The sequence below is a fragment of the Protomyctophum parallelum genome, assembly GCF_964188405.1.
Source record: "Protomyctophum parallelum genome assembly, chromosome: 13".
NCBI lineage: Eukaryota > Metazoa > Chordata > Actinopteri > Myctophiformes > Myctophidae > Protomyctophum > Protomyctophum parallelum.
Window position 1 is genome coordinate 40,046,829 of NC_139708.1, and position 13,650 is coordinate 40,060,478.

The 13,650-nt window shown below is 44.3% G+C and overlaps 2 protein-coding genes across 2 annotated transcripts; one reads left to right on the forward strand and one right to left on the reverse strand.

Annotated features, from left to right (window-relative positions):
• Positions 1-1,645: 1,645 nt before the first annotated feature.
• LOC310869943 (uncharacterized protein) lies at positions 1,646-7,790 on the reverse strand. The gene is made up of 2 exons (XM_083780934.1): positions 7,353-7,790; positions 1,646-3,327 (listed from the first exon to the last, which is right to left on the reverse strand). The coding sequence occupies exons 1-2, from the start codon at positions 7,528-7,530 to the stop codon at positions 2,282-2,284; spliced, it is 1,224 nt and encodes a 407-aa protein (XP_083637060.1). The 5' UTR covers positions 7,531-7,790; the 3' UTR covers positions 1,646-2,281.
• Positions 7,791-9,297: 1,507 nt separating this feature from the next.
• Positions 9,298-12,158, forward strand: LOC310868656 (P2Y purinoceptor 13-like; the record flags this gene model as incomplete). The annotated part of the gene is made up of 4 exons (XM_083779112.1): positions 9,298-9,376; positions 9,704-9,903; positions 10,242-10,637; positions 11,790-12,158. The coding sequence occupies 4 exons, from the start codon at positions 9,298-9,300 to the stop codon at positions 12,156-12,158; spliced, it is 1,044 nt and encodes a 347-aa protein (XP_083635238.1).
• Between the last annotated feature and the right edge of the window lie 1,492 nt (positions 12,159-13,650).

Here is a 13,650-nt window from a genome sequence, read left to right on the forward strand (position 1 = left end):
TGAGGGCATATCAGCACTTGACAGCTGCCTCTAATTGGCCTCTGATTGGCCCTGGTATCACAGGGTCGGAGGGGTCTCCCAGGGGGGAGCAGGGGTCTCCTAGAGGGGAGGAGGGGTCTCCCAGAGGGGAGCAGGGGGAGGAGGGGTCTCCCAGAGGGGAGCAGGGTGGGTGGGTCTCCCAGAGGGGAGCAGGGTGAGGAGGGGTCTCCCAGAGGGGAGCAGGGTGGGGGGGTCTCCCAGAGGGGAGCAGGGGGAGGAGGGGTCTCCCAGAGGGGAGCAGGGTGAGGAGGGGTCTCCCAGAGGGGAGCAGGGTGGGGGGTTCTCCCAGAGGGGAGCAGGGTGAGGAGGGGTCTCCCAGAGGGGAGCAGGGTGGGAGGGGAATCCCAGAGGGGAGCAGGGGGAGGAGGGGTCTCCCCGAGGGGAGCAGGGTGGGGGGGTCTCCCAGAGGGGAGGAGGGGTCTCCCAGAGGGGAGGAGGGGTCTCCCGCATGTACATTCTCAATTTAACGCTGAAAAATAAAAAGTAGCTGAGCTACTTTGAGCTACTTTTTCCATGTAGCTGTAGCTTTACAAGCTACATCTCTCCAGGGGTAGCTATGTAGCTTGATCAAGCTACTGCCATGGTGAGCTACTTGTAGCTTTACAAGCTACGCTTTCAAAGTAACTTGCCCAACACTGCATGTCTCCAATTATCTAAGACTATACGAGGACCCTATAATTTTGTTTTTAAATATATATATATATATATATACACACACACAATATAACTCCATGATAGGATGAATGCATTTTACCTTCCCCGATTCCATCAGTATAAGCAGAGGATAGCAGATTGACTAATTCATTTGTACAAGAGCGATAGAACTCATTAGGCAGGCCATCAGGGCCTGGTGATTTAACCCTACACAACTCACCTCATGTTTAGTAATTTCCCCACCAGTAGAATTACGGCCAACCTCCCTTATTTGTATGGAATCAAGAAAAGCATGTAACTTGGATCCGTTAATATTGATTATTATTCTAGTGATATCTAGTAGATATCACACAGTTCTCTAGTCGTTTCCTTTTTCATTTTCTCATCGTCCATCATTTTCCACCATTTTCATTTAGAATTGCACTGACATGTTTACTTTGGAGTTTCTTCGTATGCATATTTATTACAATGTGCATTGCTAGAGACATCCGTGTCACACATACCTGCCTGTAGGTGGAGGCCCTGGGAGATATCGTTCAATTTGGTCAATTCCGATTGCATTTCAGCTAATTTCTCTTTATCCGCATCCATTGTAGCCCATTTGCTTTTGTTTCAATATTTCCCATAATTCAACATATGATTTAGTTAAAACATTGAAACTTTCAGCAATCATCAAGCTCTTCCTTCTTCAATTCCGCAAGCACACTATTCATTTTTTTTTAAACAGTTCACATTTCATTTCCAGAAAAAAATGTATTTTCTGTCCTTACAAATCTCAATGATAGAATACAGGTGCACCTTAACTTGTTTCATTGGGTTTTAATACAATTAAGATTTTACTGTTAGTGTAGTGGAGGTAGTGCAAAAAAAAAATGAATTAATCTACATTTTCACAAGCTTCTCAACATATTTACTAGTTCATACAAACTTTACAGCAGCCATTTGTTGCATTATGAAATTAATTAACAATTGCACAAGTTCCATGTCATTTCTGTGTCTGAGCACTGAGCTAGTGTTGTCTGATGACTGACCTGGACAAGCTGCTTCTGTAATAGTTGGTCATTTTGCTTTTCATAGTATTTGGATCAACTCTTTCTTGGAAAATATGTGTGGTCATTAAAAGGACTGTTGTTTAGAGCAAAGAGAACAGTTTACTTGGAGCTGGTGTACTTGGTCACAGCCTTGGTGCCTTCAGACACGGCATGCTTGGCCAGCTCTAAATCAAAATCTAAAACTAGACTAACACTTCTATGTGACTAAAAACAAATTAAAATCATTCAAAAGACTATGGCAAAAACTAAAATGTAAATTTGCTGTCGAAAAAAACACTGCCTTGAATCGTTAAAGGGAACCAAGTCCGAAAATGGAGGACCCTTAGTGCCTTTAATTTCTGTTTTTATTGTATGACATGTTCGCGTGCAATGTTACTGTACTTGAATCCCCCGTGGTAGAAATGATACATACTGTATTTATAATATTTTTGTGGGTTTATTAGGTTCTGAGCAGATTCATACCGCAGGCCACAAACGGTCACACGCGTACGGTCTCTCTCCTGCGTGGAGTGTGTGCGTCGTCCTCTTGTGTCTCGTCAGCTGTCCGCTTTGCCTAAACCGTTTGCGGCGTGCGGTCTCTTGTCCGAATGCTGGTTGCGCATGTGACTCTTGCGCTGACTGCTGGTGATGAAGAATTTGCCGCACACGGAACACGGGTACGGTTTCTCTCCAGTGTGACTCCTCCTGTGGATAGTCAGACTCTGGCTCTGGCTGAACGCCTTGCCGCAGATGTCACACGCGTACGGCTTCTCCCCGGAATGTATCCTCATGTGCACCACCAGGTGGTCCTTCCTGAAAAACGCCATTCCACAGACCACGCACGCGTGCTCCCGTACGTCCGTGTGCGCTTTAACGTGCACAATCATCTTGCAGTGCTTTGAGAACGTCCTTCCACAAATGTGGCAAAAATGCGACTTGCTGTGGGCGCCTTTTAAATGACTTAACAACTCTTTCGTGGATGCGCAATTTTTCCCACAAACGCCACATTTGTTGTTGTGCGAGTTTATGTGCTTTGCTAAAGCGCTTGCATAGTGAAAAGCCTTGCCGCACACGGGGCAAACGTTTTTCGATATAGAATTACTACAAGGCAATGTTGTTGCGACTCCCACCTCCTCATGACCATCACTTTGCCACTTTTGACCTTTTGCCACATTTAGCATATTTACTGTTTGATTCTCATCACAAGAGTGTCTTTCATCGTCCATCACCCACTCCTCATCACTGACGGCGTCATCGGGGGACAGCGATTGGTACATAGACTCCATCTCCGCTCCATCTCGGTCGCACGGCTCACTCTTCACGCCATCAGGAGAGGAACCGACCTCCGTCGTGATGATAAACTCGTCCTGCTCTTTTTTTAGTTGCGGTGTCTCGACATTTGGCTGAGTCATGCAGCTGTTCCACACGTCATGTTCCTTCTTTTCTGAAGGCCCTGGAAGGAACTCACGCCCCACACTGTGGTCTTCCGACTCCTCTGGCTTCTCAAGTGGTGCCCCCGGGAACGCCAGGGGTCCTCTGCCCTTCTCCTGCAGGAAGGGCATGTACGCGTGGTCGGGTATGGTGCTTGTGCCCTCGATAGAATCTAAAGTTGCAGCCAGGGGAAGACAGTGGGTGAAAGTTAGATATCAAAGAAGAAACAAAGAAACAAGCACACTTGAATGGTGAATGGCTCAAGAAAGTTCATACAATAGAAAGAATAGCCATAACTAAATGCCTTTTCCATTACGATTTAATGGACACTCATTTGATTTTTTTAATTAATCCCTGGGACACCAATCAATCTACACTGAAATGTCCTCTATTTTGGGGATGACTACTGCTAAATATATGTTTGATAAATAATGATCACTAATGGCTATATAATAACTAAGTGGAGACAGGAAAATATTAGAACAGCTAGAACGGTGGCGGTCATGAGTGTTCTGTCATTTTCATAATGTAATAGAATAGAGCCTTTAAACGCTAGGAAGAACAACACTTCTCATGCCGTATCATGATATAAATGTATTGAAAATCTTAAACAATATCTAGTCTCACATCTCTCTCTACCCTTATTAGCCTAGTAGTGTTAATAGTGTCTTTTGTGTCTGGCACACAAGATGCAACAATAAAGAACTCGAACCATGAGTGATATCAATATAACATTGATATCAGTGGCATATCTACAATAAGGCGAGGCCAGGTGACCGTCTGTCCAAATCCATGTCTGCCTGGCCAACCACATCTTGCATGGTCAAAATGTAATTCGCTACCGATTGATATTATATTCAGTGGTGGACGGAAAGTAACTAAATACTGTTATGGAAATAATATATGTCCGTCACTAAGGTGAATGTATATCTTAAAGGTATATTCAGTGATTTCACTTAATTCAAATATCACTTATTTATTTGCTTTGTTGTGATAATCCTCTCTACTATAGAGTGTGCTGACCATATAAGGAGTTCCTCCCTGTCCCCAGTTAACCCCTGGGGGTCAAAAAACCTTAGGTTTCGTTTTTGGCTCTCTATCCTGATTGGATGAAAGGCTTACTGTAGGTCCCAGCCAAAAACTAAACCTAAGGATTTTTAAGTGAAATCACTGAATATACCTTTAAGACATTTATTCAGAAGAACAGCAACAAGCAAACAGCATCTTTCAGTCTATCAGGCTTAGCATGTATCACTCATTTTATCCCTCCGCACATCTCTCTCTCGTGGTCTCCATCCCACCAGAGCTTCTCAGCAGCTCCTGTCTTAGGTCACATTCTCACCTAATACTTCGGTAGACTCGATGTGAATGGGCGGAGAATATTTAATTTGCTGCGGTTTGCCTTCACACTGGCTGTGTCAAGCGCAGCAAGGGAACGCAGCAGGGAATTGTATCAATGTGTTCAATTCATAAACTATAGCCTACACATTTAAATCTATGGTGTTAAAATTATACTAATATTATAACGTGCATCTTTCGTGCCGTTGGGGACTGGATGTCTGGATCTCTCTCTCTCTCTCTGTGCACGCACTGTTCCTTTGGGCATAGAGGCTCAGCGCACTGAGCACAGACAGAAAAAGTTCCTGGCCTAAATCCCCACATAGTGACAGCACTCCATGTTTACGGCACGCACAGACAGACAGAATATTCTGTAGGGTACACTGCAGTGTTTTTATGCGTTTCCTTAAGCAATTGATTAATGTATTATGTACTCGTCCTCAGTTCGACCATGGGCTTGGGTCTTCTCATTCGACCACGTCTATCTATCCACGGTAATGCGGGACATCTTTGCGCTGCGTAAACTATGCCTTCTCCGTCTCCAACTGTGTTTAGCTCCTCACCCGCCACATTGTTTGCTTCATTTCATTTATTTGCTGCGGATTGCATTCACACCTGCACCGAATCGTAATCAAGTGCAATTGGAAGCGAAGCGAAACACCTGTTTTTGGTCGGAGTAAAATGCAGTTATTTGATGCGCATTAGGATTCGAATGATGATTCACACGAAACGCACTTTCCGACAATGTGCAGCAGGATTCGTTTTAATCGCAGTAAAGCTTTCTGGTGTGAAGGTCACCTTATACCCAAGAAGCAGGTCCACAGATAAACATGACCAACACAAAAGTACAATACAATACAGATGCTCTGACTGTCTTGGCTGTCGCCACCTTCCTCAGACAGGAACGATACCCAAGTCAGGCCCAGCAGGGTCTCATAACAAACAATAGGTGTGACAAGGTATTCTTTCATTTATATACAGCTTGATCAAAGGGTTGATTGGATTACGACAGGCTTTTAGGCCATGGTGTCGTTGCTCACAGACAAAACAGCATGGAACAATACATCAATATACTATATAGATTAAAGTCTTCATATTTCCCACAACAGTACATTTACTTGAATACTATTACTTGAGTATGTGTACTTCAATTATGTAGTAGCCTATTTAATGTTTTTCTCTTTTTCATACTTTGAATAAACAAATAGGCTATTGTACATTTTTTGGCCCACAGCATTTCGGAAGCCCCGTTTCAACTTTCAAATAGTGAAAGTGAGTGCCTTGTGAGTTTTTTTTGTAGAGTGGCTATTTTCAGTATTATCGATGTTTTAGGAATTTCAACACAGCAGCACTGCATTTATATTGAGAAAATGTGCTTTGTAATAACTTAGACCAGGTCATGAGTATCTATACTATATTGCTTGCTCTGGGTGGATCTTTGTTGGTTTGTAAAGTGTCTTGAGACAACTTGTTGTGATTTGACACTTTAATACATTTGAATTTAATTGAATTGAATAAGTACTCAAGTACTGGTGTTGCCCTAGCCCCTCTCGGGACCCTACATAAAGCTTTTCTGAAATTTTGATGAGTTTTATGTTGGGTCCCTGGTCAGACCTATATTTTCGTATGGAAATTCCAGTACGCGGAAGTAGAAATTCTCTCTAAAATAGGATCTGCGCCAAGTGACGGCATTTTTTTACTTGAGTTATTCTGAATTCGGGAACTTTACGTACCTATACATCCCGCTGCGAATATCTCCTGTGGCGCGGAAGCCGTTAAGTATTTTTAATCCATGTTTGACCGATTTGGTCGCTTTATTTCTTCTTGTTTGTTTACCGTTTATTGTACCGCCTCCCGCTGTGCGGTTGGCTTGTGCGGCTATGTCCCTGCCTCTGATCTGCTGTGTCATAGCTATAGCGCCACTAGCTAGCCAGATAGGCGGTACAATGAGGTGTCAATAAACAAGGAAGGAAGAGAAGAATCCAAGCTTCCAAATCGGGCAAACATATATTAAAAATACTTAACGGCTTCCGCGCCACAGGAGATATTCGCAGCGGGATGTATGGGTACTTATACTTTACATATTCAGAAAGCCTCACACTGAAAAATATCGTCAAAGAGCGCGGGGAGCCGCTAAACATGTTGTTTATGTTTAAAAATGGGTGCGTACCAGGTGGCATGGTAGTAGTGCAACAGGACCCAATGCTATCTGGGTCGTCAAAATGTCAGAAACTTCAGTAGCATTTGGGTTCTGCTTGGAGGGCTAGTGTTGCCCTAGCTGAGCCTCTGATTCCATAGCTCTAATGCGTTGCAACGCATTATAGAGCTATGGATCAGATCTAGTGTTGTCCATCACTGGCCAATTTGCCCCTACTGTACCAGCTCTGGTCCATAGCGTAGAAGGACTTCTCATGAACTCCTTTTATGTGCCCTCGGCTACTTCTGTAGCCCCTTATGTGCCCTCTCCCTACGCTCATTCTGTAGCTCCGGAATGAGCGTAGTGCTGAGGGAACATAAGGGGCTATTCTGTAGTTAACTGAATGAGCGTAGGGACCGAGGGCACATATGGGGATAGACCAGAGCTAGTTCAACTTCTGTACCAGCCATTGTTTACATAATACAAACAAGCTAGCAATGCTAGCTCTGACATACAGTATAATACTGCCTCGCTAGCACGGTGCTAACATGCTAGGCTAGCATCTTAGCACCGTGCCAGCGAGTCTGTATTTGCAGAGCCCTAAAAGTTGTTTCGGATATCAAACTGGAACTGGAACCAAAACACTGCCCCCCGTGAAAAGCACAGAACCGGTTCTAGAACCAAAGTTGTTTTCGTGGAACATGGGTCATTCATTCACTCACACAGGCCTGTGGTGTTGTTGTCTCTGAGAAGGGCCAGTTCTTGCCGCAGGAGACAGATCTCCTCTCTGGACCTGGACACTTCCACCCGGTACAAGGACAGGGTCTTCTCCACCTCTCCACAGATGTCCACAACCGCGGCGGACAGCCGCTCCGACACGAAGGCGCTGAGGTGTAACATGTCCAGAGATCAGTGAAAGATATACAGATACAGAGAAGTGGTGGGTGATGTTGTTGTTTCCCCCACAACACAAAGTCTCTGAACGAATCGCGTGTAGGAATTACAAATGTGGAGAATGCAGATTGTTCACTCTTTACACGGAATGTCGCGAAAACATCCTTAAAACACTGTCAACACAGCACGGCTGTGCACTGCAGAGCAAACTTATAATTGCGACCGAAGGAAAGCCCCCACTCAAAATCCCCATACATGGGGTAAGAAAGTCCCCATATTCATTGTGCCCAGGTCTCGTGACATCACTATGACATCAGGGATAGTCACTCAAAATCCCCATAGGTCTCGACCGTCTCGTGACAGTGTAATGCTTTATTGGGTCTTTAGTTGTGCTTGAAATGTACTGAATTCTGCAAACTGTTAATACATATTTTAATCAATCAAACATCACTATGACATCATCATGGATCATGGTAGTAAATCAGGGATCATAATCATATCAATAGTAAATGCGACCTGCTGTCGCAATTAAGCCCATACTGTATGGAGATCCCTGATGTCATCAATATTAGTATATGGATATATGTCAGAACCTGTTCTGACATTCCATATGTTGATCCTTCCCCATCCATCCTTCCTCTTCGATGTCAGACAGATGTCTGTCTGCCCCAAAGTTATTAGTGCAGCCGTACCGTACCGCGCCCAGAACTAGAGTTCTTATGGCCCGGCCCTACCTGGGCCCTCATCAAACCCTGTACACTCAAGACACTGCCACCACTGCCACCCTTACATGAGAAATGAGAATGTGGTACTTTGATTTAAAGTATTTCAACAGCATGACTTTATCAACCTACAATGAGAGCATGAACGCCCAGACTAGATATTCAACTTCATGTTCACTAGATAAGATGGAACAAGACAGAGGTGTTACACTTTTTAGTTGTTTTGCTATTTTGCTATTAGCCGTGTAGCTCTATAAAATTAAACAAAATTATAACTATTGTTATATAACTGGTGGACAAGCGAAGGGAACTACTAGCATCAATAAATAAGTCACACCCATGGTGAAAGATTATAGTGAAGACATGATGAAGAAAACTGAATAATATTTCATTACTGGTGGAGGTTTGCCAAAAGGAAATCGTAAGAACAACCCTCCTGCATTTAACCCATCCTAACTACCGGTAAGTAACAGGAGCGCTGGGCACTACGGGGCAGCACCTCAGGGAGCAGGTAGAAGTCAAGTGTCTTGATTTCTCAGAGACACTGCAGGGTTTCGAAAAACATGCCAACTCTGTCAAAATACGGGAAATGTGTGTCACAAACTCACAATGCCAATCCCCTGAGGAGAAAATTTCAGGAACATAAGGCTGACGGTTCAAATCTGTCTGTCGCACGACCAAAACATAAAAGGTGATATAACCTATGCCCTATGTCAGTGGCGTCAACTCCGAGGGTGCACAGGAGCAGAAGAACCCACTGGCAAAATAATAACACAACACAACGGCTCCGGGTGTGCTCCGGGTGTTCAGTAGGCCTATTATATTTTAGTAAATATCTCCTGGGGTGCAACTCCCTAGGTGGCGTAGTTGGCTATAATTCAGATCATTCTGTCACACATACATGTGTCCACCCACGTCCACACTGCACACATGCACGCACACACACACACACACACACACGCATATGGGCGAGTAAAGAGGCTGTTACTTCCTTTTGGAGGTGGGTGAGTATATAAGACTGCATGCTGTGTGCAGGATCAAGCATTTCAGGATGATCAGCTATCAGCAGAGCTTTGCTGCTTTTCCTCTTCTGTCTGGGACTGAGGCCGAGACTTCAAATGAAAACACAGGTAAGGATGATCCAGCCACTTTTTTGGCGACACCCCCTCAAAATGGAATCCTAGGCGGCCACCTAGGTAACTATTATAGAAGGCACCAGCTCTGGGTAGGAGAGATATGTTGATGAAAAATTTGCTTTTGACACACTGCACCTACAGTAAGTGTTGAGTGGATGAAAGAAGTGCTCGACCTGGCAGAGCAAAGACAAAACATACTCTCTCCCCAAGCCTTCGGCCTGGTGGAGACAGAAGATAATAATATTTACCATATATTTACATTCCTCTACTGTCCTCTTTTTTTCATTCCATCATCTCTCTGAACTCCCATCCACTCTCAAGGTCCACCAAGGGTTGTAGAGATGAACTCCACAGCGTCCAACAACACCACCAGGTGCGGTCCAGCTTACGTGGTCACTGTGATTTTCCCCTGCTTGTACAGCATCGTGTTTCTAGTGTCCCTGGCACTGAACAGCATGGCTGCATGGGTCTTCTTCAACATCCCCTCTAACTCCACATTTGTGGTCTATCTAAAGAACCTGGTGAGTGAAGGCAAAGGTAAAGCAGCAACTCTCAACCTGTGGATGGAGCCCACTGGGGACGGGACGGATGCGAGGATAGTGCACGTGGGTCCCCAACTAATTGACGAATGACAAGAGAACACATTACTATGTTATTGATAATAATTATATAACATTAATATCGACGGGTTAATGTAACAAGTAAAGTAAAAAAATAAAAAATCATTTTTTTTTTGTTATGTTGTTCTTTTGTGTCACTGTCTTTGCAGTATCTGCTGCCTCTGGCAAATTAATTTCTTCTCGCCTGTATCAATACAGCTCTATATACCTATCAAATGTCAAATCTCCTTCGCCAACAGATCGTGGCTGACATTCTCATGACTCTGGCCATCCCCGTGAAGGTGCTGTACTTTGCAGGCGTTAGCCCCTTGGGCCTGAGTGTGGCCTATTGCCGCTACTCGGCCAGAGTGTTCTACCTCTCCATGTACACCAGCATCACTTTCCTGGGCCTCATTAGTCTGGACCGCTACCTGAAGATAGTCTGGCCATTTGGGGAATACGCTGTGCAGAAGGTCAGGGTGGGTCAGGCGCTGAGTGCCGCCGTGTGGCTGGTGTTGTCATCTCTAGTGATAGCAAACATCGTCCTGACTAACAAGCCACCACCGCACCCCATTGTTCCAGGCGAACTGCAATGTTTTTCCATGATGAGCGAGTATGGTCTGAAGGTGTATAAGGGATCAATCTACTTCATGCAGGTAACACACACATGTAAACTTGGTGATATACAGATATACTGTAGTACTGGGTGTAACAATAAAGTAGCGTTTTAACGTCACTCGTCTCTAATATAGAGATGCACAGACCTTTCTTTTAAGCAATGACCCTGTCGGACCATACTTGTCACGACCTAATCTCTCAAGGACATATTTGAGCGCAAAGGAAAATAGCCAAAAGAGGGTGCTATTGTGCCTGTCACGTCATGTTTTAACTAATTAGGACATGAAGGTATACAATATTTCTGTACTCATAGAAGACTAATTGTTTTTCCCCATAGGACCAACCTGTGTTCATATATATGACACTTGTATGTTCATATTGTACTTACATAGATAGTTTTTGTTGCGAAGAATCGCTGAATATATTCATTAATATCATGTACAATTTACAATTTACAATTTAGGCATTTAGCAGACGCTCTTAATCCAGAGCGACTTACATTTAAGCAAGAACAAAAGCATGGGAATACATCACATAAAAGCATTTATCATGAAACATGCGTAAGCTAAGAAAGTAACAGTGGAATATCTATATAATGAAACTATACATACACTATACATATAAACTATACATATATTTACTACTATGCTATACATATGTACTATGGCGTGCTATGACTATATACAATACAATTATAGTGCTGTCTACATAACATGCTATAAGTCTGTGTCAAATGCTATCTAAGCCAACAGAAATGCTATCTAAGGGGTTAGGGTAAGTGCTATGGGCCATGATGGAGTCTGAAAAGGTGGGTTTTCAGGCTACGGCGGAAGATTGGGAGTGATGCTGCAGTTCTGACTGCAATGGGAAGTGCATTCCACAGTTTTGGAGCCAGAAGGGAGAAGAGTTTGGGACGTGTGGAGCGTTGTCCCGACGTTTTTAGTGAGGGTACTTCCAGTTTCCCTGCACACATCAATATCATACATACTTACGTACACACGTACATACTTAATTGGGTGGATAATGGATATGTGTAAATATGTAGCTACCTTTTTAGTTTTTCCATTCTCTTCCCCCTTGCTCCCCTATTCTTTTTTTCATTCTCTTTCTGGAGACGTGATGCACATGAGCTTGCACACAAACTAATTTTGCCCACTGTATGTGCTTTTTGGCTGATGTATTGTGTCCAGGTGGTGTTCTGGTGCACGCTGGCTCTGATGGTGGTCTGCTACTCGTTCATCAGCTGGACGGTGTACAAGTCCTACAAAGCGACCATGAGCAGCAGCTCCGAAGAGGCCTGTCGCAAAACCAAAGCCAAGGTCTTTGTGGTAGTAGTGGTGTTCTTCGTCTGCTTCGCCCCCTTCCACTTCTTGACCCACATACTGACCCAAACCCCAAACACCACAAGTCACGGCTGCGAGTACTACAATGCATCGCACAGCACCATTTGGCTGTCCACCACAAACGTGTGTCTTGATCCACTCATCTACATATTACTTTGCAAGAAGTTCAGGACACGACTGGTGGCCACACTGACATGCAAGGCCCTCCCACCATAATGGTCATAATGGATCTCCAAGACAGGCCTCATACACACGTATCAAACTAGTGTTCTATCTGTGATTGATGGTGTGTGTGTGTGTGTGTGTGTGAGCCTGTGTGAGCCTGTGTGACACCACACACACACACACACACACACACACACACACACACACACACACACACACACACACACACACACACACACACCCCCCCCTGACTGGCTGCAAAGTCGGGTAGGATAAACGGGGTTGCGTTTGATACATGTGTATGAGGCCTCATGCCTTATACACATGTGAGAACATGTTGCTGTATTGTTGTATTGTTCTTTCTGCTTTGGCAATGTAAACATATGTTTTCTCATGCCAATAAAGCCCATTGAATTGAATTGAATTTAATTGAATAGCTGCTGGTTTTGGTGTGAAGCATCATGTTCCACACAATGGAACAATGCCTCCCCTCCCCCACAGGGTGGAGCTGAATGTGAGTGATTGAGGTGATTGAGGTGATTATTATTACAGATTAGTAAAACCAGATCCCAAAGCCTCTATATATTACATGGTAATGAATACAATTCAGTTCATACATAACTGGCTAAAAGTGGTATTGTAGTGGGTTAGGTTATTGTGGGTATGTTAAATATATAGCAACAGGTTGCATTGTGCATCATAGTGCTGCAATGCAGCACTATGATGTAACATATAAAGAGATTGCATTAGACCTAACCACTGTCAGTCCATGAATCATATAGCTCATATGCAAACTTTAAGCACATGTTGCCTACTTGAATGGAATAAACTCTGTAAAGTGCATGTAGGCGGCTCTTAAAAGAGCCTTTGGGTTGTTGGTAGATCAAGTCAGCGTTATTAACCTCCAAATCCGTCCCTGTCTCTTCAGAGCATAATAGACAACATCCATGGCAGTCAAGGTAGGTGTCACGTTCTCCAGGAACACCTTGAGGACACCGTGGGTCTCCTCGTATAAACCGGAGATACGCCATGGCAAGCCAGACGGCGGATAGCGGGCTTGGTGATGCCCTGGATGTTATCACGAAGCACCTTGCGATGGAAGAACCTTGTTAATGACTGTTGGTAGGGCGTTCCACATTTTGGTGGCATAGGAGCGAAAATAATTTAGTCCCTTGTTTGTACCGAATCTGGGTTGTACATGGTTTGTTGCACTCCCTCTGTGCATAGACTAAAGCCTATTGCTTCCCCTCCTCTTTGGGTATAGTTATTCTAACATTAATAGGAGTCTCTTTTCGTCCTCCCCGTCGCAGTTCTGTGGACCTCTAATACTAACCCCCAACTGACTGAATGAGCGTGACCGTGGATCAGGCCTCTTCATGGAGCCCACCAGAAGTGTGACCTGGACCCGGCCTCACAGAGCTCGACCAGATGTGGACCAGATGTGGACCAGACCCCTCCACGGAGCCCACCTGTCTATTTCTGTCTATTTCTCTCTGTCTATCTCTCTCTCTCTCCCTCTACCCCCCCCCCCCCCCCCCCCAAC

What these genes read in the sequence shown, in the direction of transcription:
- LOC310869943 (XM_083780934.1), bottom strand. Translation starts at nt 7,530, where the DNA reads ATGTTACACCTCAGCGCCTTCGTGTCGGAGCGGCTGTCCGCCGCGGTT. An exon ending in CAACAACACCACAGGCCTGT is followed by an intron (nt 3,328 to 7,352) that starts GTGAGTGAATGA and finishes CTGCAACTTTAG; the next exon opens with ATTCTATCGAGGGCACAAGC.